The sequence below is a fragment of the Anomaloglossus baeobatrachus genome, chromosome 9, assembly GCF_048569485.1.
Source record: "Anomaloglossus baeobatrachus isolate aAnoBae1 chromosome 9, aAnoBae1.hap1, whole genome shotgun sequence".
Classification (NCBI taxonomy): Eukaryota; Metazoa; Chordata; class Amphibia; order Anura; family Aromobatidae; genus Anomaloglossus; species Anomaloglossus baeobatrachus.
Genome location: NC_134361.1, coordinates 20,424,278 through 20,450,204, shown reverse-complemented (window position 1 = coordinate 20,450,204; position 25,927 = coordinate 20,424,278). Strand labels below are relative to the sequence as shown.

General features: G+C 47.5%; 1 protein-coding gene across 1 annotated transcript in view; it reads left to right on the top strand.

Annotated features, from left to right (window-relative positions):
* Window positions 1–6,805: 6,805 nt before the first annotated feature.
* LOC142250904 (H-2 class II histocompatibility antigen, E-S beta chain-like) overlaps window positions 6,806–25,927 on the top strand; it is a 101,608-nt gene continuing 82,486 nt past the window's right edge. Inside the window, exon 1 of the mRNA XM_075323221.1 lies at window positions 6,806–6,971. Within this exon, the coding sequence (XP_075179336.1) occupies window positions 6,878–6,971 (94 nt within the window). The 5' untranslated portion in view covers window positions 6,806–6,877. The remainder of the gene's footprint in view (window positions 6,972–25,927) is intronic.

Genomic DNA, 25,927 nt, shown 5'->3' with positions numbered 1-25,927 from the left:
TTTTAATTCATTTATGTTGTTTAAATTCTGTCATGCTGTAGCTGCTGGACACAGCATGACCGTAACGTATGTGTGGCAGTGCGGCGTGACATCAGTTCCCCAACGCCACTTGGCACATTTTCCTATTGTGCACTTATGTGCTTAAGGGCTAGAACACACAAACGAGTTTTGATGGGCGAATTCGTCCGTCAAAATTCGTTCTAAATTCGCCTGCAATGCTGCCCTATGGGGCAGCACACACGGACGAATTTAAGCGGGCGTCACACACGGCGATATCGTGTTCAATATCGCCGCTATTTGGTCGTAGCGGCGATATTGCACAGCAATCGCCGCGTGTGACATCCTGACGCTGACCGTCGCAAGGTTTCTGAAGTTCCAAAACCTTGCGACTGCGAGCGGGGCAAACTGTCGCATCGCCACGAGTGACGCGGCGATGCGACGGCAACAGAGACTCCTCTGAGCTATTCCTATGGAGCGGAAGCTCCCAGGAGTCTCCGCCCCCATCACGTGACGTCACACGCGACCGGTCCGCCTCCATCTTCTCACCGTCGGCTTGCAAGGTGTCAGTGTGTGACACCTCGCAGCCGTCAGCGGGCCGATGCGCGCGGCTGCGGCATCGCCTGCGATGCTGCGGTCGCGTCGCTATGTGTGACTCCCACTTTAATTCTCGTCGGCGCCCGACTAGGCGCAGACGAGAATTATCAGTTGCATGCAACTGATTTCTGAGTTCGCCCAGCGCTGTGAATCAAAGTGCCGGGAGGCTCAGAAACGGCGCCAGCAAAACGCCCGGCATGAGCGTCTGTGTTCGTCCAGGGTACTCGCCGGGTAAGTACGCTGGAAGAACACATACGCTCGTGTGTTCGAGCCCTTAGGTGGGATTTAATTTCCTAAGGCTCCTTTCAGATTGCGTTTTTCCCTACATCCACAGGTCCCGTCGGGGCATCCGTCTGGACCGCCCCTCCCACACTTTGCAAAGCGTGCTCCAGATGCATGCACCCGACAGGGCCATTCACTGTTATGGAGCGCACTGCGTTACCGTGTGCTCTGTTTTGTGCCATTTTTTGCACATATACGTTTCTGCAGACAGACACCCGAATGTAGTGAGCTCTCTACATCCATTCTCCTGCTGCCATCCATATCTGCATACATTGATCAGCAGATCCATACACACACTCATGCACAGATAAAGATAGGACAATTACACACAGTAGATCAGACCTTCCTGCATAGAAATATGCCATACATAGGAAATCAATACCTACCTTCACATTTAGTGAACACACTTGTACCAGAATGTGTTTCTCTGCCTGCTCTTATGACTGAAGTGAAAATGAACATCCAAAGAAAAGGTCATACACAGGGTCAGACAGAGGGTGGGATCAAAATCACTCAAAAGTTGATACATTGTGTTGATAAAACTACATGCACATGTAAAAGGAGCTAAGGCTATGTCCACACTTTGCTTTTTACCTGCTTTTTTGCTGCTTTTTTGCTGCTTTTTCAACTGCAGCGTTTAATGCCAAAATGGTTGTGTTCTGCTTTTCAAGCAAAGTCTATGGGAATTTGGGTTTCTAAACCCCACTATGCAGTTCAAAAAGGTGCCTTTTTGTTGCAGAACTTTGGTCAAAAACTCAGCTTTGCAGTGCAAAACCCAAATGGCAAAAACAATTGACATGTAAATTGTTTTTGCCATTTGGGTTTTGCACTGCAAAGCTGAGTTTTTGACCAAAGTTCTGCAACAAAAAGGCTGCAGTTTGAACTGCATAGTGGGGTTTAGAAACCCAAATTCCCATAGACTTTGCTTGAAAAGCAGAACACATCCATTTTGGCATTAAACGCTGCAGTTGAAAAAGCAGCAAAAAAGCAGCAAAAAAGCAGGTAAAAAGCAAAGTGCGGACATAGCCTAAGTGGGTTTTCAAGCCTTTGGTTTTTCCACATGTGGTTTTCAATGGCAACATGCAGTGCTTAGGCCATGTTCACACTTGTCGGATTTGATCCGGATTGCTCCGTCGGATTTTTCAGTTGGATTGTACCGTCACTGCTTTTAAACCCAGATTAACCCATAGGCAGCAATGTTAAAGCAATGTTAAATTATAAAATCCCTGTGCACACTTGCAAGTGGAATTTTCCGTTCGGATTTGGCCGCTTGGACGGATTTTTCATTCCGCTGCATGATCTTGATTTTTTCATATCCATCGCGGAACTCCATTGGGGTCAATGTTAGGTCAAACTGCCACTCTCAAATTCCGCCGGTAAATCCGATGCCAAAAGCATTGCATCGGATTTACCAGCGGAATTTTGCAGAGAATCCGAGCGGACAAATCCGTCTCTATTCCGCCCAGTGTGAACATGGCCTTAGGGAGCTGATGAGCATGTAATAGGCTCCATCATGCTGTGCTCCTCTGTTCCGCCGCTATCCCTCCTGTTGCTTTTCCTGCCCTGTATTTAACTTTCAGGTAACTTTTGATATGTCATAGAGGCATATCAAAGTTTATCTGCTGACTTAAGGTACCGTCACACTAAACAACTTACCAGCAATCCCAACAACGATACAACCTGATAGGGATCGCTGGTAAGCTGCTAGGAGGTTGCTGGTGAGATATCACACAGTCAGACCTAAGCGACGCTTCAGCGATCCCACCAGCAACCTGACCTGGCAGGGATCGCTGGAGCGTCGCTACATGGGTTTGCTGGTGAGCTGCCATACAGGCAGATCTCACCAGCAAGTGACCAGCCCCCAGCCAGCAGCGACATGGAAGATGCTGCGCTTGGTAACTAAGTTAAATATCGGGTAACTAACCCGATATTTACCTTGGTTACCAGCGCACACCGCTTAGCACTGGCTCCCTGCTCTCCTAGCCACAGTACACATCGGGTTAATTACCCGATGTGTACTCTGCTACATGTGCAGGGAGCAGGAGGCGGCACTGACAGTGTGAGAGCGGCGGACGCTGGTAACGAAGGTAAATATCGGGGTAACCAAGGGAAGGGCTTCTTGGTTACCCGATGTTTACTGTGGTTACCAGCGTCCGCAGAAGCCGGCTCCTGCTACCTGCACATTTAGTTGTTGCTCTGTCGCTGTCACACACAGCGATCTATGCTTCACAGCGGGAGAGCAACAACTAAAAAATGGCCCAGGACATTCAGCAACAATCAGCGACCTCACAGCAGGGGCCAGGTTGTTGTTGGATGTCACACACAGCAACATCACTAGCAAGTTGTGCCTCAGCAGCGATGTTGCTAGCGATGTTGCTTAGTGTGACGTGGCCTTTAGGCTAAGTTCACACTGCTTAAATATGACACCTGTGTTGTCTGAACCGGAATTAAACTCTGAATGTGGTAGTGCAGGGGTTCCTTGGTGTCTCCTGCTGGTGGGGTCTCCCCTCCAGTGTCCTATGCCGGGGAAATGCCAGGGAACCACAGACAAACCCTGCAGTACAAGACCCACAGGTAGCCGACAGCAAGGGAGGCCATGAGTACCCGTGATGCTGCAGCGAAGCGGGAGGACGATGTGCAGGGGAGCACTGCTCACCGGCATCCCTCTGTTGTGGTGCTGTAAGGATTCCCTGAGTTTCCCGCTGGCAGGGTGACATCACCCCACCAGCGTTCTGCAGCCTGGGGAAATCCCAGGGAAACCCCTTCAGCACCATACATCACATGCTCACATTGGATTACAGAACAGGTACTACCAGGGGTCAAGTTCTGGGAAACAAATGTGGGAACTCACCGAAGATTTCCTACTTGCCCCCACTCTGATCAGAGTTACACTAACATCGTAATGAAATAATACTGCCATACTGTGACTGAATAAACACCATGCAAAGACCAATATTACCCCTATACAGTGACCATAGATAAGCAGAAATTAGCTACACGGCGCTCTGAAGACCGCAGTAGTGATTATGTTACCTTTAGTCCTCTTTCACATGATCATATGTGTATTGCGCGCATTAAAAATGCAGCGATGTCACTGCGTATTTACCATCGCATTTCACGCAGCCTAGTGATTTGTATTAATGGGCTACAAAATATGCTACAAAATATAACATGCCGTATTTGTTTTTCACGCATTTAACGCATATGAGAATAAACCCATCGGTTTCAATGGGTATATTTCATCGTGAAATACACATGCGTGAAAAACACAGCGTATTACACGACAAAAATAAGATCATGTGAAAGAGGCCTTATATCCATCCAATGGTCACATGCAACGTTTGCTGTTACTGGGGTCATTTGCTCTTCCTATTTCTAGTCCAGACCGCCACAATGATTTTTCCCAGCCTCTACTTGTCTCTGTAGTATTTTGCATTCAGACAGCTACGGGTTAGACCCCCCCCAGAAAAAGAGCGTAAATATCTCGGGAACGAAAGGAGATCTAACGTTAATTTTTGCTGATCAAACCGGATCTAACGAATATCTATCAGAATCCATCCAAAAAACGGCCAATTTCAAAAGAGGGGGGGCTAACCCGTAGCTAACCCCCCACCTGACACCCCCAATATCTCGGGAACGAAAGGAGATCTAACGTTAATTTTTGCTGATCAAACCGGATCTAACGAATATCTATCAGAATCCATCCAAAAAACGGCCAATTTCAAAAGAGGGGGGGCTAACCCGTAGCTAACCCCCCACCTGACACCCCCAATATCTCGGGAACGAAAGGAGATCTAACGTTAATTTTTGCTGATCAAACCGGATCTAACGAATATCTATCAGAATCCATCCAAAAAACGGCCAATTTCAAAAGAGGGGGGGGGATAACCCGTAGCTAACCCCCCACCTGACACCCCCAATATCTCGTTAACGAAAGGAGATCTAACGTTAATTTTTGCTGATCAAACCGGATCTAACGAATATCTATCAGAATCCATCCAAAAAACGGCCAATTTCAAAAGAGGGGGGGCTAACCCGTAGCTAACCCCCCACCTGACACCCCCAATATCTCGGGAACGAAAGGAGATCTAACGTTAATTTTTGCTGATCAAACCGGATCTAACGAATATCTATCAGAATCCATCCAAAAAATGGCCAATTTCAAAAGAGGGGGGGCTAACCCGCAGCTAACCCCCCACCTGACACCCCCAATATCTCGGGAACGAAAGGAGATCTAACCTTAATTTTTGCTGATCAAACCGGATCTAACGAATATCTATCAAAATCCATCCAAAAAACGGCCAATTTCAAAAGAGGGGGGGCTAACCCGTAGCTAACCCCCCACCTGACACCCCCAATATCTCGGGAACGAAAGGAGATCTAACGTTAATTTTTGCTGATCAAACCGGATCTAACGAATATCTATCAGAATCCATCCAAAAAACGGCCAATTTCAAAAGAGGGGGGCTAACCCGTAGCTAACCCCCCACCTGACACCCCCAATATCTCGGGAACGAAAGGAGATCTAACGTTAATTTTTGCTGATCAAACCGGATCTAACGAATATCTATCAGAATCCATCCAAAAAACGGCAAATTTCAAAAGAGGGGGGGCTAGCTACGGGTTAGCCCCCCCAGAAAAAGATCGTAAATATCTCATTTTGTAGAGGAGATCTAACGTTAGTTTTGGTTGATCAAACCGGATCTAACAAAGATCTAACGAATGGAATCATTTTTTACCCAAATTCTTAATAAGGGGGGGCTAACTCGGGGTTGGTCACATTCAGATCTTTGCTCTCTCGCTGTCACACACAGCGATGTGTGCTTATCAGCGGGAGAGCAAAGACCAAGAAACGACCCAACTCTGTGCGTAACGAGCAGCGATCTCACAGCAGGGGCCAGATCGCTGCTCAGTGTCACACACAGCGAGAACGCTAATGAGGTCACAAAAAACGTGACTCAGCAGCGATCTCAGCAGCGATCTCGTTAGCGATCTCGTTAGCGATCTCGCTGTGTGTAAAGTACCCCTAAGTCGCTGGGAGGTCGCAGGTGAGATGTCACAGTCAGACCTTACCAGCGATGCAGGAACGATACAGGTGGCAGTAGCGACCTGTATAACGATGTCAGCAGTCACTGTGACCCTGTCACACAGTGTCACACACAGCGATGTGTCCTGCCCAGCAGGACATCACCTTTGAAGAAAATGCCCTGGACCATTCTGCAACGACCGGCGACCTCACAGCAGGGGCCTGATCGCTGGTAGATGTCACACATAACAAGATCGCTAACGGGTTCGCTACTGCGTCACGGAAACCATGACTCAGCTGCGATCTTGCTAGCGATCTCGTTATGTATGACGGTACCTTACGTGTCCTGTCTTTTAGATACAGAGCTCTGGGTTCTAATCCCTATAGTGAACAGAGGTCTTTTCTTTTTATTATTAGTTTATTCGATTCAATATTTAGGTAATATATCATAAGAAAAACATGTCAGGTGTCACTTGTCAGTTTTCAATGATCAGTTGTCAGATATCACTTGTCATACGTCACTTGTCAGATAAAAGAAGTCAGTTCTCAGAGTCAGATATTAGATGTCAGTTTTCAGGAGTCAGAGTCAGGAGTCAGTGATCAGTTGTCAAACGGTATTTCTGATGTTTGACATTGATACTGTATATGATCATGTTCTTAAACGGACACTGTACATATGATTGTGCTGCTGCAGCAAGAAAGTACATGAAAGTGTATTTTTTTATGGTTTTGTTTGCACACTAGTGAAATGTGGCAGATGGTAGAGTGTGACGTTCCAATCTGCCATTAGTGACCTGCAGTTCTGTGAAGCGCTCTCCCTGGTAACAAGTGATGACTGGAAGACTGTGTTTTCATTGGTTCTAGAATTCGAATGAACAATCCTGTAGATCTGAAGAAGAAACGTGTAATTTAGTAACAGTGTATTCTTCTGTATAGTGAGAGGATCATCCAGAAGTAAAGGCTGCTCTCTGGAGAATGGGGGCTCTCACTATTCCTGGGACAGTTATATCCCTGCTCTTCTGCTGTGCACTGCTGACATCTGACTTCACACTGTGTACAGGCTCACCAGGTGAGTGATGCATTCATTGACCTATAATATGCACATAAAACATAACATTTATTGCAATTTCTATCAGTATACAGAGCCATTCCAGGCAGAAACATTGAAAGCATACCAATAGGACTGTGACTGATGGAAAAACGTACGCAGGACTCAGTAATGGTGCACTTATGTGTGTGTGTGTGTGTGTGGGGGGGGTGCTATGTTTTTGTCTGTTTTTTTTTGTGGGTTTTTTTTGTAATTTAGATGGTGCAGTAAGGTTATAAAACATTGATCATTTGTGTTCTGATGGGACCAGAACTGCTATTGTGATTTGGACAGTCTACACATTGTTTTCTGTGGAAAATCAGGACATGTTAACATGTCACGTAATAAATGTACTGAGAAAACTGCAGAGTGAAAATGCTATTTATTAAGTCCTCAGCCCAGAGGGTGATCATAGTTCCCAATGTACAACAGAACAAAACAAAAAATATAAATATCTAATATATAAAACTGAGTGTATGTGACTGTGTGTGTGTGTGCATGCGTGCGTGCCTGCGTGCGTGTGTGTGTGTGTGTGTGTGTCTGCTAAAGGAATCGACAGCGGCGCATTTGCAATCACAAAATTTTGCACAGACGCCTCATTTGACTCAAAGAACATCATAGACTATGTTTTGATGGGAAAATGTAACCTCTCGCTTTACAGTTATTCGCCAAAAAGCCTGCTTACGTTAAAATCAATGGAGCTGGGAACGGATCTGTTATTATGGACAGAGAACGAGACACACAGATATACACACACACAGTCAAATAGAGACCAACACACACACACACACACACACACACACACACACACACAAAGAGACACACACAAACAAAAGACAGAAAGAGAAACACACAGAAAGAGACACACTGACAGACACACCAAAAGAAACACACCAAAAGAGGCACAAAGAGAGAGAGAGACACACCAAAAGAGACAAACACAAAAAGAGACACAGAAAGAGACACACTCAAACAAAGAAAGCAGATAGAGACACACTCGCCGAAAATGACACACACCGAAAGACACACACACAGAAAGAGACACACACCAAAAGATGCACAAACAGACACACATAGAAATAGAAACAGGAAGAGACACACAAAGAAAGAGACACAGAAAGATACACACAGAAACTCTGGATGTTTGAGGTAATATATTGGCTGTTTTGACAGTTACCTTGGATATTTATCAGGTGTCCTATAGCAACCAGTCACAGGTATGCTTATATTTTGTTACAGGTCAAGGAGCTGTGATCGGTTGCTATAGAGAACGAAGGACATTCTTAGAATAAGGCTGGGGCCACACGGGGCACTAGTGCAATCCCCTTGCATGACACTCGGCTCACACTGGCAGTACAGCAGAGCCGAGTGTCATGCGTGTGTCCCTGCAACTGAGGTCCGTTCGTGCGAACGGACCTCAGTTGCGTGGGGCGGGCCGGTGCTGAGGAGGGGAGGGAGGGATTTCTCTCCCTCTCTCCTCCGTAGCCGGCTATTGCCATTATCGCTCTGCACGCACGGTACACTTTTGTACTGCGAGTGCAGTGCGATTTTTTTCTCTCTCGCCCCATTGACTTGAATGGATGCGAGAGAAACAAGACTGACATTACACTCGCAGTATGCTGCGATTGTTTTCTCGGTCTGATTAGGGCTGAGAAAATAATCACACATGTGTGCTGACACACAGGCTAATATTGGTTTGAGTGGAATGCGATTTGTTTATCGCACTCCACTCGCACCATTTTTATTGCCGTGTGGCTTAGGCCTGAGAAGCTTAAGTGTGAGGTAATATGATTTCAGTGGTGAGAGGGAGATAGGGAGAGAGGTTCTACAGCTAGTATATGTATATAGTGGGGCTCTGGCCATACTCCCTAAGGCTAGGTTCACACTTCCGTTGTTTTGCATCAGTCACATGCGTTGCTTGATGCATGTGACTGATGCGTTGTACAACGGATGACAAAGAAAATAATTTCATTGTCGGACTCCGTTGTGTGTGGGGGGCGGAGTGCGGGGGGTGGAGCCGGACGGGGCCAGGCGCTGAGGAAGTCAGTGCCGCGGTCTGCATAGTTGGGGACAGGTGAGTGAGTGAGTGTGTGTGTGTGTGTGTGTGTGTACATGCGGAGTGCGGTAGGGGGCGGAGCCGAGCAGGGAAGTGTCGGCCTCCCTGCACACGTAGCCAGGGTAAATATCGGGTAAAAACTAAGCAAAGCACTTTGCACCCGATATTTACCTTAGTTACCCGATATTTACCTTGGTTACCAGCGTACACCGCTTAGCGCTGGCTCCTTGCACGCGTAACCAGGGTAAATATTGGGTAACTAAGCAAAGCTGGTTACGTGTGCAGGGAGCCAGAGAGCATGCGCAGCGAAATCCTACGGATTGCGCTGCTCAAAAAACGTTACAAGCTGCGTTCCTCCCGCCCGGCAGTCAGTCGTTTCACGACTGATCGGTCGGGCGGAAGGTGCAACGCAGCATCATCAGTCACAATCCGCCGCTCATACAAGTCTACGGGAACAACGGAATCCGCCAAACGGATTCCGTTGTTTGCCAGAGCAGCGGATTGTGACTGATACAATTTAACGGAAGTGTAAACCTAGCCTTAACCACTCATCTTTCACAAACTGGTTTTAATTGGAGTAAAGCTGGATCCTGTCTCTTCACCAGTTTTCCTTGAGCACATGTAGAAATAAGTCAATATAGTCAAATGAAGCCACCTTGTCGCTAGTGGATGGCTTTTTATAAAAGCTATAAGCTAAGAACCTCATGTGATTTATGTATGTTGCAATAGTGGAGTTCATATGTAAATATTATGTCCTCATTATTCTATACTTATCTGTTCTTCCTTTTCTTATTAATTTTGGACGTGTGAATATACAAAGTCATTGCTCATTCAGGCTGACACCACATTTTGGTCTAAGGCTCTGTGCGCACTGGGAAATGGAATTTTCTTGAGAAAATTCCGCATCCTCTCAAAGATTACCGCACCTGCGGTAAAAAACCGCGGGAAACCGCATGCGGTTTGCCGCGGTTTGCCGCGGCTTTACCGCGGTATTGTTCGCGGTATTGCTGCGGTTTTGCCGCGTGCGGGTTGGGATGTGCTTTATTGCATTCAATGCAATAAAGCACATTGAAGAAAAAAAAAAAAAAAAAAAAATACATTTAATTCTGATAGTAGATAGACAGAAGAATAGATAGAGGGATAGATAGATAGACAGACAGAGGGATAGATAGATAGATAGATAGATAGATGACAGATCGCTGCATTTCCCACGGTCGGCAGTGAGTTCACATTACCGGCCGTGGGAAATGACCGGTAATTACCTCTGCTGTCTGCTGCATTCAGCGCTGTGTCTGTGACAGTCGCGGCTGGATGTCAGCAGTGCAGGACGCAGGAGCCGGAGCTGTGTGGATTACGCCGGAGCTTTGTTTGGGGGGGTTAATAAAATGGTGAACGAGGCTTGTTGGTTTTATTTAAAATAAAGGATTTTTCGGTGTCTGTGTTTTTTTCACTTTACTTACGGGTTGATCATGTCAGCTGTCACATAGACGCTGCCATGATCAAGCCTGGGGTTAATGGCGGTGGTCCCCCATCACCATTAACCCCTTGTATTACCTTGTCACCACTGCTACACGGTGGCAAGAAGAGCCGAGGACACGCCGGCAGTGCCGCATAATGCATGCGACAGTGCCGGGGCAGCTGCGGCTGATATTCTCGGCTGCCGGAGGGGGAGTGAGGCGGGGGACATTACCCTGCCCCTCTCCCTCCCCAGCCTGAGAATACCGGGCCGCCGCTGTGTGCTTACCTCGGCTGGAAGGTAAATATGCAGCGGAGCCCACGTTCTTTTTTTCCTATATTTCCGTTTTCTTTCTATGTGTGTTCTATGTGTCTGTGTCTATGTGTTCTGTGTCTGATGTGTGTGTGTTTACTCTGCACGACTTCCTGTTCCTGTAATGACATCACTTCCCTGCAAAACCGCAAGCAAGTGATGCACATTACCGGAGGTAAACCGCAAAATACCGCAGGGAATAACGCAGGAAAACGCAGTGAACCGCACAGAATTTGCTGCCTGCGTTATTCCCTGCGGGATTTCATGATTAACATTGGAGTCAATGGAGTGAAATCCCGCAGCGATGTGCGGAAAAGAAGTGACATGCACTTGTTTTTGCTGCGGGATTCCCGCAGCAAAACATGCAGCTGTCAAATTCCGCCCCGTGCGCACAGGATTTTTTTTCTCCATAGGATTTGCTGGTGATTCACTGCAGAGATGTTATGAACATTTTCTGCAGCGAAACATGCAGCAAATCCGCGGCAAAATCCGCGAAAAATCCGGTAAGTGCGCACATAGCCTAAAGCCCGCTTTACACGCTGCAATGTATTTTACAATGTGTCGGCGGGGTCACGTCGTAAGTGACGCACATCCGGCATCGTAAGGTACATTGTAGTGTGTGACAGCTACGTGCGATTGCGATTGCACGGTAAAACGCTCATCGCTTACACATCGTTCATTTCTCTAGAATTACACGTCAGGTTGTTCATCGTACCCGGGGCAGCACACATCGCAGTGTGTGACACCCCGGGAACGATGAACAGATCTTACCTGCGTCCTGTGGTTCCCGGCCGGTAATGAGGAAGGAAGACGGTAGGCGGGATGTGTACGTCTCTCTCAGCTCCGCCCCTTCGCTTCTATTGGCCGGCTGCCGCGTGACGTCGCTGTGACGCCGAACGTCCCTCCCACTCCAGGAAGTGGACGTTCGCCGCCCACATCGAGGTCGTATGGAAGGTAAGTACGTGTGACGGGGGTTAATCATTTGTGCGGCAAGTTCAACAAATTGAACGTGCCACACATACGATGGGGGGTTACGATCGCATACGATATCGTATGCTGGATCGTAAGGTGTAAAGCAGGCTTAAGTGTGAGGGCTATTGTTATTATTATTATTATTATTATTATTACTACTACTAAAATTAGTTTTTTTTAAGTACACATATCAGGTCATTCTTTATAGTTATTGGTTCCAATTCATCATTTTTTTATTTATTGAAGTCACATTTAATTTTTTTGTTGTCTTGTGGTGTTTAACATTTTTGCACCAAATATTTCACAATGGTGTACTCAATTCATGAATTTCTCACAAAATAAAAAATGCACTTTATTTTTGTCTTTACCTTTTAATTTTTGCAACCTTTTTGCACCAAAAGCTGCAAATGCTTTAAGGCTATTTGCGCACACTGCAGTTTTTGTCGCGTTTTTATTGCGGTTTTTTGGTGCAGTTTTGTTAGAACTTTCTCACTTTTGACTTCCCAGCAAAGTCTATGAGGTCAGATTTGCTGTGCACACGTTGCAGTTTAATTGTCAGCAGTTTGTTTTACAAAATTTTATGACAAAAAACATGCAGCATGTTCATTCTTCTTGCGTTTTTATCAACTTTTGTCACCCATTGAAATCAATGAGGGGTTGAAAAACGGATGGCAAAACACATGGTTACAAATTGTTTGCGGTTTGTATATGTTTTACCCACGGTTTTGTCAACGAAAATCCAGCTCACCAACTTAATTCCAAAATGACCAATATCAATACTGGAGTGACTTTGGGGTGTCTCTCTCTCTCTCTCTCTGTCTCTCTCCAAACTCTACATACCCACCGATCACCGGGGCGGCTGTCATACTGCTCCCGCTGCAGCTCTTTGTTCTTCCCGAGCCAGCCGCTTATTAGGCTCATACATATTCACTGCTTCCCCAGCTCACCGGTGTCTGTGATTGGTTGCATGCAGACCCGCCCCCACGTTAAGTGACAGCTGTCTGACTGCAACCAAAGACAACGGTGGGCGGGTCTATATCCTACAGTAAAATAAATAAAAAAAACAAAAACGCGTGCGGTTCCCCCAATTTTGATACCCATCTAAGATATATATAGAGAGAAGGGCTGCACACCAGTGACAGTGCATGGGGAATAAATGTAAAGCAGAAACTACTGTATGAATACTGGCATGACAAATACAATAGCTATATGTGAGAATGAAAATATGACAATGGAACCTGCATTACTGCCATGAACTTAAGAATAAAGAGAAATTTAGCTATTGAATTGATCAATAAGCTCAGCTTTTTTACCCAGTTCAGACTTAGGCTGGTTTCACATTAGCGTTTTTTTTTGTCTTCAGGCAAAAAAAACACAAACCGCAAGTGATTGGATCCTGTTAAATTATTGACAAACGCAAGTGTTATTTACAGGATCCTGTATCTTGCAGTTTATGAGTCATGTGATTAACCCCTTCAGCCCCGGGGCACTTTCCGTTTTTGCTTTTTTATTTTTTGCTCCCCTTCTTCCGAGAGCCGTAACGTTTTTATTTTTCCGTCAATCTTGCCATATGAGGGCTTGTTTTTGGCGGGACAAGTTGTACTTTTAAATGAAACCATAAGTTTTACCATATGGTGTACTGGAAAGCAGCAAAAAAATTCCAAGTGTGGAAAAATTGCAAAAAAAGTGTGATGGCACAATAGTTTTTGGGATCTTTTATTCACGGTGTTCATTATATGGTAAAACTGATGTGTGGGTATGATGCCTGAGGTCGGTGCGAGTTTGTAGACACCAAACATGTATAGGTTTACTTGTATCTAAGGGGTTAAAAAAAATTCACAAGCTTGTCCAAGAAAAGTGGCGTACGTTTTGCGCCATTTTCCGAAACCCGTAGAGTTCTCATTTTTTGGGATCTATGGCTCAGTGACAGCTTATTTTTTGCGTCTCGAGCTGATGTTTCTAATGATAGCATTTTTGCGCAGATGCTACGTTTTGATCGCCTGTTATTGCATTTTGCGTAAAACTTGCGGCGACCAAAAAACGTAATTTTTGGCGTTTGGATTTTTTTTGCCACTACGCCGTTTACCAATCAGATTAATTGATTTTATATTTTGATAGATCGGCCATTTCTGAACGCGGCGATACCAAATATGTGTATATATTTTTTTTTAACCCTTTAATTTTCAGTGGGGGGAAAGGGGGGTGATTTGAACTTTTAGGTTTTTTTTTTTTAATTTTTTAAAACTTTTTTAATTTTTTTTATTTTACTAGTCCCCCTAGGGGGCTTAAGCGATCAGCAATCCGATCGCTGATCGCTATCTGCTGATCACAGCTATACCGCTGTAAACAGCAGAAATAGTCACTTTCTTTTTTCCTCTGCTCCGTGCCGAGGAAAAACGAAAGTGAAACTTCGTAGCAGCAGGCGTCATCACATGACCCTTTGCTACGATGGCAACCACCGAACGTCACGTGATCACTCACGTGACTTCCGATGGGGGCGGCGGTAAGTAAAAAACATGGCCGCGCGCATATAGATCTCGCTGCCAGACTTTGGCAGCGAGATCTAAGGGGTTAATGTTACGGGTGGAATGCGATTACACTCGGAACATGTAGGCACACATGTCAGCTGTTGAAAACAGCTGATATGTGTGCCGATCCACGCCGCCTGCCCTGCAGGGGGTGGGGCTTAAGGGGACACGCTCCATGACGGAAAGATCCGTCCATGGTCGTGAAGGGGTTAAAAATGAGCTGTATTGGGCATGGATATAAGTGAGGTGACTGCGTGAACGCCGCTCTGGGGAGAGAGAGCGCTAATACAATATTCTCATACTGGGGGGTGACCTATGGTTATTAGGCTCTCCCCAGCCTAAAAATGATCAGCCAGCATCCGCCCGGAATTGCCACATCCATTAGATGCAACAGTCCCGTCACTTTACCTGGCTCATCCTGATTGCCCTAGTGCGTTGGCAATCGGGATAATAAGGAGTTAATGGTAGCCCATAGCAGTCACTAACTCCTAGATTAGTCATGGCAGGCGTCTATGTACTCCCAGTGTCAGAGTCATTATCCTGTACCCCCAGTGTCATTATCCTGTACCCCAGTGTCATTATCCTGTACCCCCAGTGTCATTGTCATTATCCTGTACCCCCAGTGTCATTGTCATTATCCTGTACCCCCAGTGTCATTGTCATTATCCTGTACCCCCAGTGTCATTGTCATTATCCTGTACCCCCAGTGTCATTGTCATTATCCTGTACCCCCAGTGTCATTATCCTGTACCCCCAGTGTCAATGTCATTATCCTGTACCCCCAGTGTCATTGTCATTATCCTGTACCCCCAGTGTCATTGTCATTATCCTGTACCCCCAGTGTCATTATCCTGTACCCCCAGTGTCAATGTCATTATCCTGTACCCCAGTGTCATTGTCATTATCCTGTACCCCCAGTGTCATTGTCATTATCCTGTACCCCCAGTGTCATTGTCATTATCCTGTACCCCCAGTGTCATTATCCTGTACCCCCAGTGTCAATGTCATTATCCTGTACCCCAGTGTCAGTGTCATTATCCTGTACCCCAGTGTCAGTGTCATTATCCTGTACCCCAGTGTCATTGTCATTATCCTGTACCCCCAGTGTCATTGTCATTATCCTGTACCCCCCAGTGTCATTATCCTGTACCCCCAGTGTCAATGTCATTATCCTGTACCCCAGTGTCATTGTCATTATCCTGTACCCCCAGTGTCATTGTCATTATCCTGTACCCCCAGTGTCATTGTCATTATCCTGTACCCCCAGTGTCATTATCCTGTACCCCCAGTGTCAATGTCATTATCCTGTACCCCAGTGTCAGTGTCATTATCCTGTACCCCAGTGTCAGTGTCATTATCCTGTAACCCCAGTGTCAGTGTCATTATCCTGTACCCCAGTGTCAGTGTCATTATCCTGTACCCCCAGTGTCAGTGTCATTATCCTGTAACCCCAGTGTCAGTGTCATTATCCTGTACCCCAGTGTCAGTGTCATTATCCTGTACCCCCCAGTGTCATTATCCTGTACCCCCAGTGTCAATGTCATTATCCTGTACCCCAGTGTCAGTGTCATTATCCTGTACCCCAGTGTCAGTGTCATTATCCTGTACCCCCAGTGTCAATGTCATTATCCTGTACCCCAGTGTCAGTGTCATTATCCTGTACCCCCAGTGTCAGTGTCATTATCCTGTACCCCCAGTGTCAATGTCATTATCCTGTACCCCAGTGTCAGTCTCATTATCCTGTACCCCAGTGTCAGTGTCATTATCCTGTACCCCAGTGTCAGTCTCATTATCCTGTACCCCAGTGTCAGTGTCATTATCCTGTACCCCAGTGTCAGTGTCATTATCCTCTACCCCCAGTGTCATTGTCATTATCCTGTACCCCCAGTGTCAGTGTATTTATCCTGTACCCCCAGTGTCAGTGCATTATCCTGTACCCCCAGTGTCATTGTCATTATCTTGTACCCCCAGTGTCAGTGCCATTATCCTGTACCCCCAGTGTCAGTGTCATTATCCTGTACCCCCAGTGTCAATGTCATTATCCTGTACCCCCAGTGTCAGTGTTATTATCCTGTACCCCCAGTGTCAGTGTCATTATCCTGTACCTCCAGTGTCAATGTCATTATCCTGTACCCCCAGTGTCAATGTCATTATCCTGTACCCCCAGTGTCAATGTCATTATCCTGTACCCCCAGTGTCAGTGTCATTATCCTGTACCCCCAGTGTCAGTGGCATTATCCTGTACCCTCAGTGTCAGTGTCATTTTACTGTACCCCCATTCTCAGTGTCATTATCCTGTACCCCCAGTGTCAGTGTAATTATCCTGTACCCCCAGTGTCAGTGTCATTATCCTGTACCCCCAGTGTCAGTGTCATTATCCTGTACCCCCAGTGTCAGTGTCATTATCCTGTACACCCAGTGTCAGTGTCATTATCCTGTACCCCCAGTGTCATTATCCTGTACCCCAGTGTCAGTGTCATTATCCTGTACACCCAGTGTCAGTGTCATTATCCTGTACCCCCAGTGTCATTATCCTGTACCCCCAGTGTCATTATCCTGTACCCCCAGTGTCAGTGTCATTATCCTGTACACCCAGTGTCAGTGTCATTATCCTGTACCCCCAGTGTCAGTGTCATTATCCTGTACCCCCAGTGTCATTATCCTGTACCCCCAGTGTCAGTGTCATTATCCTGTACCCCCAGTGTCAGTGTCATTATCCTGTACCCCAGTGTCACTGTCATTATCCTGTACCCCCAGTGTCAGTGTCATTATCCTGTACCCCCAGTGTCACTGTCATTATCCTGTACACCCAGTGTCAGTGTCATTATCCTGTACCCCCAGTGTCAGTGTCATTATCCTGTACCCCCAGTGTCATTATCCTGTACCCCCAGTGTCAGTGTCATTATCCTGTACCCCCAGTGTCAGTGTCATTATCCTGTACCCCAGTGTCACTGTCATTATCCTGTACCCCCAGTGTCAGTGTCATTATCCTGTATCCCCAGTGTCATTGTCATTATCCTGTACCCCCAGTGTCATTGTCATTATCCTGTACCCCCAGTGTCATTGTCATTATCCTGTACCCCCAGTGTCAGTGTCATTATCCTGTACCCCCAGTGTCATTGTCATTATCCTGTACCCCCAGTGTCATTATCCTGTACCCCCAGTGTCAATGTCATTATCCTGTACCCCAGTGTCAGTGTCATTATCCTGTACCCCAGTGTCAGTGTCATTATCCTGTACCCCAGTGTCATTGTCATTATCCTGTACCCCCAGTGTCATTGTCATTATCCTGTACCCCCCAGTGTCATTATCCTGTACCCCCAGTGTCAATGTCATTATCCTGTACCCCAGTGTCAGTGTCATTATCCTGTACCCCAGTGTCAGTGTCATTATCCTGTACCCCCAGTGTCAGTGTCATTATCCTGTAACCCCAGTGTCAGTGTCATTATCCTGTACCCCAGTGTCAGTGTCATTATCCTGTACCCCCCAGTGTCATTATCCTGTACCCCCCAGTGTCATTATCCTGTACCCCCCAGTGTCATTATCCTGTACCCCCCAGTGTCATTATCCTGTACCCCCAGTGTCAATGTCATTATCCTGTACCCCAGTGTCAGTGTCATTATCCTGTACCCCAGTGTCAGTGTCATTATCCTGTACACCCCAGTGTCATTATCCTGTACCCCCAGTGTCAATGTCATTATCCTGTACCCCCAGTGTCAGTCTCATTATCCTGTACCCCAGTGTCAGTGTCATTATCCTGTACCCCAGTGTCAGTCTCATTATCCTGTACCCCAGTGTCAGTGTCATTATCCTCTACCCCCAGTGTCAGTGTATTTATCCTGTACCCCCAGTGTCAGTGCATTATCCTGTACCCCCAGTGTCATTGTCATTATCTTGTACCCCCAGTGTCAGTGCCATTATCCTGTACCCCCAGTGTCAGTGTCATTATCCTGTACCCCCAGTGTCAGTGTTATTATCCTGTACCCCCAGTGTCAGTGTCATTATCCTGTACCCCCAGTGTCAATGTCATTATCCTGTACCCCCAGTGTCAATGTCATTATCCTGTACCCCCAGTGTCAATGTCATTATCCTGTACCCCCAGTGTCAGTGTCATTATCCTGTACCCCCCAGTGTCAGTGTCATTATCCTGTACCCCCAGTGTCAGTGGCATTATCCTGTACCCCCAGTGTCAGTGTCATTATCCTGTACCCCCAGTGTCAGTGTCATTATCCTGTACACCCAGTGTCAGTGTCATTATCCTGTACCCCCAGTGTCATTATCCTGTACCCCAGTGTCAGTGTCATTATCCTGTACACCCAGTGTCAGTGTCATTATCCTGTACCCCCAGTGTCATTATCCTGTACCCCCAGTGTCATTATCCTGTACCCCCAGTGTCAGTGTCATTATCCTGTACACCCAGTGTCAGTGTCATTATCCTGTACCTCCAGTGTCATTATCCTGTACCCCCAGTGTCAGTGTCATTATCCTGTACCTCCAGTGTCAGTGCATTATCCTGTACCCCCCAGTGTCAGTGTCATTATCCTGTACCCCCAGTGTCAGTGTCATTATCCTGTACCCCCAGTGTCAGTGTCATTATCCTGTACCCCAGTGTCAATGTCATTATCCTGTACCTCCAGTGTCATTATCCTGTACCCCAGTGTCAATGTCATTATCCTGTACCTCCAGTGTCATTATCCTGTACCCCAGTGTCAGTGTCATTATCCTGTACCCCAGTGTCAGTGTCATTATCCTGTACCCCAGTGTCAGTGTCATTATCCTGTACCCCCAGTGTCAGTGTCATTATCCTGTACCCCTAATGTCAGTGTCATTATCCTGTACCCCCAGTGTTGGTATCTTAGGCTATATATATATATATCTTCAGGGGGCCTCAGTATAAATACTGTATATGTAAAAAAAAAAAATACATGATTTGCCTATAGCAGTATTATCAGAATACACAGGACTAGTAAAGGGTTTATCCAACATGTAACACTAATGTGGAAACCATAGTGCGGCTTTTCTAGGCCTCTGTACCCACAGAATGACTGTCCACATCCAGTACAGACACTGGGGCCGGTCATTACCTGGTAATTGTGTAATGTGTGAAGGTGGAAAGAGAAGAGAATTCACTAGTCTCCACGTGGAAGAGTGTATGGAGGGTAATGCTGCACACCTCCACATACTGACTCTATAGGGGATTTCTCTATATGGTGGATAGATGGGGGCATAGCGGGATTAATTTTAGTAATCTTTTCCATGTGAAGATGCTGGATAACCTTCTGCTTCTCTTTGTTTGGCTGATGGACTCAATGGTTTTCCTAGGACAAGGAATGTCCGTGTGTAAGAAAAACTGCGATTGATTGTAAATAACATTCCATTATTATCTACAATAAATAAGATTCTACAAGAAATCCTGTGCTATCTGCAGGCACAGGACAGGGCTCTTCTGTGCTATCTGCAGGCACAGGACAGGGCTCTTCTGCGCTATCTGCAGGCACAGGACAGGGCTCTTCTGTGCTATCTGCAGGCACAGGACAGGTCTCTTCTGTCCTATCTGCAGGCACAGGACAGGTCTCTTCTGTGCTATCTGCAGGCACAGGACAGGTCTCTTCTGTGCTATCTGCAGGCACAGGACAGGGCTCTTCTGCGCTATCTGCAGGCACAGGACAGGGCTCTTCTGCGCTATCTGCAGGCACAGGACAGGGCTCTTCTGCGCTATCTGCAGGCACAGGACAGGGCTCTTCTGTGCTATCTGCAGGCACAGGACAGGGCTCTTCTGCGCTATCTGCAGGCACAGGACAGGTCTCTTCTGTGCTATCTGCAGGCACAGGACAGGGCTCTTCTGCGCTATCTGCAGGCACAGGACAGGGCTCTTCTGTGCTATCTGCAGGCACAGGACAGGGCTCTTCTGCGCTATCTGCAGGCACAGGACAGGGCTCTTCTGTGCTATCTGCAGGCACAGGACAGGGCTCTTCTGCGCTATCTGCAGGCACAGGACAGGGCTCTTCTGCGCTATCTGCAGGCACAGGACAGGGCTCTTCTGTGCTATCTGCAGGCACAGGACAGGGCTCTTCTGCGCTATCTGCAGGCACAGGACAGGGCTCTTCTGCGCTATCTGCAGGCACAGGACAGGCCTCTTCTGTGCTATCTGCAGGCACAGGACAGGGCTCTTCTGTGCTATCTGCAGGCACAGGACAGGGCTCTTCTGCGCTATCTGCAGGCACAGGACAGGGCTCTTCTGCGCTATCTGCAGGCACAGGACAGGGCTCTTCTGCGCTATCTGCAGGCACAGGACAGGGCTCTTCTGCGCTATCTGCAGGCACAGGACAGGGCTCTTCTGTGCTATCTGCAGGCACAGGACAGGGCTCTTCTGCGCTATCTGCAGGCACAGGACAGGGCTCTTCTGCGCTATCTGCACGCACAGGACAGGGCTCTTCTGTGCTATCTGCAGGCACAGGACAGGGCTCTTCTGTGCTATCTGCAGGCACAGGACAGGGCTCTTCTGTGCTATCTGCAGGCACAGGACAGGGCTCTTCTGTGCTATCTGCAGGCACAGGACAGGGCTCTTCTGTGCTATCTGCAGGCACAGGACAGGGCTCTACTGCGCTATCTGCAGGCACAGGACAGGGCTCTTCTGCGCTATCTGCAGGCACAGGACAGGGCTCTTCTGTGCTATCTGCAGGCACAGGACAGGGCTCTTCTGCGCTATCTGCAGGCACAGGACAGGGCTCTTCTGTGCTATCTGCACGCACAGGACAGGGCTCTTCTGTGCTATCTGCAGGCACAGGACAGGGCTCTTCTGCGCTATCTGCACGCACAGGACAGGGCTCTTCTGTGCTATCTGCAGGCACAGGACAGGGCTCTTCTGTGCTATCTGCAGGCACAGGACAGGGCTCTTCTGTGCTATCTGCAGGCACAGGACAGGGCTCTTCTGCGCTATCTGCAGGCACAGGACAGGGCTCTTCTGTGCTATCTGCACGCACAGGACAGGGCTCTTCTGCGCTATCTGCAGGCACAGGACAGGGCTCTTCTGCGCTATCTGCACGCACAGGACAGGGCTCTTCTGTGCTATCTGCAGGCACAGGACAGGGCTCTTCTGTGCTATCTGCAGGCACAGGACAGGGCTCTTCTGTGCTATCTGCAGGCACAGGACAGGGCTCTTCTGCGCTATCTGCAGGCACAGGACAGGTCTCTTCTGTGCTATCTGCAGGCACAGGACAGGGCTCTTCTGTGCTATCTGCAGGCACAGGACAGGGCTCTTCTGTGCTATCTGCAGGCACAGGACAGGGCTCTTCTGTGCTATCTGCAGGCACAGGACAGGGCTCTTCTGCGCTATCTGCAGGCACAGGACAGGTCTCTTCTGTGCTATCTGCAGGCACAGGACAGGGCTCTTCTGTGCTATCTGCAGGCACAGGACAGGGCTCTTCTGTGCTATCTGCAGGCACAGGACAGGTCTCTTCTGTGCTATCTGCAGGCACAGGACAGGTCTCTTCTGTGCTATCTGCAGGCACAGGACAGGTCTCTTCTGTGCTATCTGCAGGCACAGGACAGGTCTCTTCTGTGCTATCTGCAGGCACAGGACAGGTCTCTTCTGTGCTATCTGCAGGCACAGGACAGGTCTCTTCTGTCCTATCTGCAGGCACAGGACAGGTCTCTTCTGTGCTATCTGCAGGCACAGGACAGGTCTCTTCTGTGCTATCTGCAGGCACAGGACAGGTCTCTTCTGTCCTATCTGCAGGCACAGGACAGGGCTCTTCTGTGCTATCTGCAGGCACAGGACAGGTCTCTTCTGTGCTATCTGCAGGCACAGGACAGGGCTCTTCTGTGCTATCTGCAGGCACAGGACAGGTCTCTTCTGTGCTATCTGCAGGCACAGGACAGGTCTCTTCTGCGCTATCTGCAGGCACAGGACAGGGCTCTTCTGCGCTATCTGCAGGCACAGGACAGGGCTCTTCTGTGCTATCTGCAGGCACAGGACAGGTCTCTTCTGTGCTATCTGCAGGCACAGGACAGGGCTCTTCTGTGCTATCTGCAGGCACAGGACAGGGCTCTTCTGCGCTATCTGCAGGCACAGGACAGGGCTCTTCTGTGCTATCTGCAGGCACAGGACAGGGCTCTTCTGTGCTATCTGCAGGCACAGGACAGGTCTCTTCTGTGCTATCTGCAGGCACAGGACAGGGCTCTTTTGTGCTATCTGCAGGCACAGGACAGGTCTCTTCTGTGCACTGTAGAGTTTGCTAAAAGGTGCCTGTTATACTGAGAGAAGCCGAAAATGATCAAGTAATAAAAATGTTTATGTTAGCTATAGTGTGGGCCCCTAGAGCCAATTTCCCTTGTGGGCCCCTGGCACCCCAGTCCGACCCTGCTGGAGAGTGTCAGTTTGTTCGGGATGATGCCGATGTGAGACTGCACAAGTCATACGCAAGTGTCAGCCTGCTTCTCGCTCTGTATAGACGCTGTCTGTGTAGAGTGATGTAGCAGAGCTGACAATGCTCTCTGCTTCTCACTCTGTATAGACGCTGTCTGTGCAGAGTGATGAAGCAGAGCTGACATTGCTGTCCCTGTGGATTACGTCGCACTAAAGATTTTTTTATAATAAAGATGGAGTCACTAAATGTTTTTTTTTGTTTTATTTCTAATAAAAAAAATTCTCTGTGTTGTTTTTTTTTACTGTTTACTAGACCTTTATGGTGGCCATGTCTAATTTGGCGTGACACCATTAATTTATAATCCACCTCTGTGTAATCAAGTCTCCGTATAAATGCACCTGCTCTGTGATAGTGTCAGGGTTCTGTTTAAAGCATAGAGAGCATCATGAAGACCAAGAAACACGACAGGCAGGTCAGTGATACTGTTGTGGAGGCGTTTAAAACCGGATTTGGTTACAAAAAGATTTCCAAAACTTTAAACAGCCCAAGGAGCACTGTGCAAGCGATCATATTGAAGTGGAAAGAGTATCATACCACTGCAAATCGACGAAGACCAGGCCGTCCATCCAAACTTTAATCTCAAACAAGGAAAAGACTGATCAGAGATGCAGCCAGGAGGCCCATGATAATAATAATAATTTTTATTTCTATAGCGCCAACATATTCTGCAGCGCTTTACAATTTAGAGGGGATATGTACAGACATTATGAGACAATACAAAATAACAAAATTAAGATACCAGGAGGAGTGAGGGCCCTGCTCGTAAGCTACAGTCTATGAGGAAATAGGGAAAAAAAAAAAAGTCATTATTCACACAGCAGTTTCTGCTATTACATGTATTTCCCTTACATAGTCACTGGTGTGCATACCTTATCTCCCCATTATGAGGAAATAGGGGAGACACAAAAGGTGAATGGGGGGAGAAAAGCTTGTTATATATGGTGCAGCCATCGGACCATAGGGGATTCAAAAGCAGTTGCATGAACCCATGATCACTCTGGATGAAATGCAGAGATCTACAGCTGAGGTGGAAGAGTCTGTCCATAGGACAACAATCAGTCGTACACTGCACAAATCTGGCCTTTATGGAAGAGTGACAACAAAAAAGCCATTTCTCAAAGATATCTATAAAAGGTGTTGTTTAAAGTTTTCCACAAGCCACCTGAGAGACACACCAAACATGTGGAAGAAGGTGCTCTGATCAGATGAAACAAAAATCAAACTTTTTGGGCACAATGCCAAACGATATGTTTGGCGTAAAAGCAACACAGCTCATCACCCTGAACACACCATCCCCACTGTCAAACATGGTGGTGGCAGCATCATGGTTTGGGCCTGCTTTTCTTCAGCAGAGACAGGGAAGATGGTTAAACTTGATGGTAAGATGGATGGAGCCAAATACAGGACCATCCTTGAAGAAAACCTATTGGAGTCTGCAAAAGACCTGATGCTGGGACGGAGATTTGTCTTCCAACAAGACAATGATCCAAAACATAAAGCAAAATCTACAATTGAATGGTTCACAAATAAACGTATCCAGGTGTTAGAATGGCCAAGTCAAAGTCCAGACCTGAATCCAATCGAGAATCTGTGGAAAGAGCTGAAAACTGCTGTTCACAAACGCCTCCATCCAACCTCACTCAGCTGCAGCTGTTTACAAAGGAAGAATGGGCGAGAATTTCAGCCTCTCCATGTGCAAAACTGATAGACACATACCCCAAGCGACCGCAGCTGTAATCGCAGCAAAAGGGGGTGACTCGCCCACCCCAGGGCTCTGGGACACCTGGTGCCGGGCCGGACTAGTCAGGGGTAGTCAGCGGTGGCAGGGCCCGGCTCCGTGACCCTGGCGGGGTCAACTAATATGGCAGTTGTGGGGATGGTGATTAATAATAAAGTTTGTGGAAATATTCGTGACGCCACCTGTGGATTGCGGTTATGGAGCCGCCGCTGCTGGATAGAGCCTCCGGGGCTGATGGAATGGCAGCTGGGTTGGTTCTGCTCCCCACAGGTGGAGCGGTACCCCGGGGCAACCGTTGGTGCTTGTAAGAGTCTATGATGGTTTTGTGAATGATGCGGTGCAGGGCGGAATAAAGGAAGCAACACCAGGGGGTGCAGTTTCAAGGTCTTTACTCACTGTTGCCAGGGCTGCAGCAGACTGGTTGCCGTTGGAGTGCTGGAATTCACTGCCAGGGACCTCCGCTGATCCCGGGTAATTCTTAAGGTTAATACCGGTGCACCACTTTTTATGTCTCTTTCCTCGACTGACTTCAGAGCCTTGACTTTTGTAGATGAACTTGTCTCGGCCTCTACCATAGAATCTGGTCAAGGGGGCTTGACTGGCTGGAATCTTGCCCTCTTCCCAGGGGATCTATGGCAGTTTGTGGCCCTGGGCGCTTGCAGCCACCCTGGGCCTCGGTGTCACTTTATGAGGAAATGTCTTTCTTCCCTCTGTCTGGGGACCGTCCCCGATTGCAGCCAGATCCCTCCACCCGATCTTCTAGTGGAACAGGCCACGAGCTAAAAAGCCTTCCGTGGCCCTGGAATCCTTTCTTCTCTGTCTGTGGTGTCACCTGGGCCTAGCTGGGCCCCAGGATCTCCCCCAGGAAACTTCTCTCTCTGTCACTTCCTTGAGGTATCAACCTCCCTCTCCTCTCTCTCGACTCCTCACTCTCTAACTGACCTTGAACTTCCTGTTTCTACTCTCACTTTCAGTTGGCTCCTCCCACTTTCCCTGTTGCTAGGCCCCACCCTATGGGAGAAGAGATGGGTCTTACGGCTCCCCAGCCTACAGCATGGGGGTAGCTGCCACTATCTCCGGTCCCAAAATATGCCTAAAAATAGGTGTAGTGTGAATTTGCCTGTGAACCGGCATGTACCCTTGTCCTTACCCAGGATGGGACATCACACCTCTGGCTGAGGTGCAATGTCTCTGTGGCGACGGAAGCCTCAGGGGCGCCACAGGGGCGCTACAAAGTATTAACTTAAAGGGGATGAATAATATTGCACGCCCCAATTTTCAGTTTATTATTTTTCTACAAAAGTTTAAAATAAGCAATAAATTTCGTTCACCTTCACAATTGTATCCCACTTGGTGTTGATTCTTCACCATAAAAGTTAAATTTGTTATCTTTATGTTTGAAGCCTGAAATGTGGGAAAAGGTTGAAAAATTTAAGGGAGCCAAATA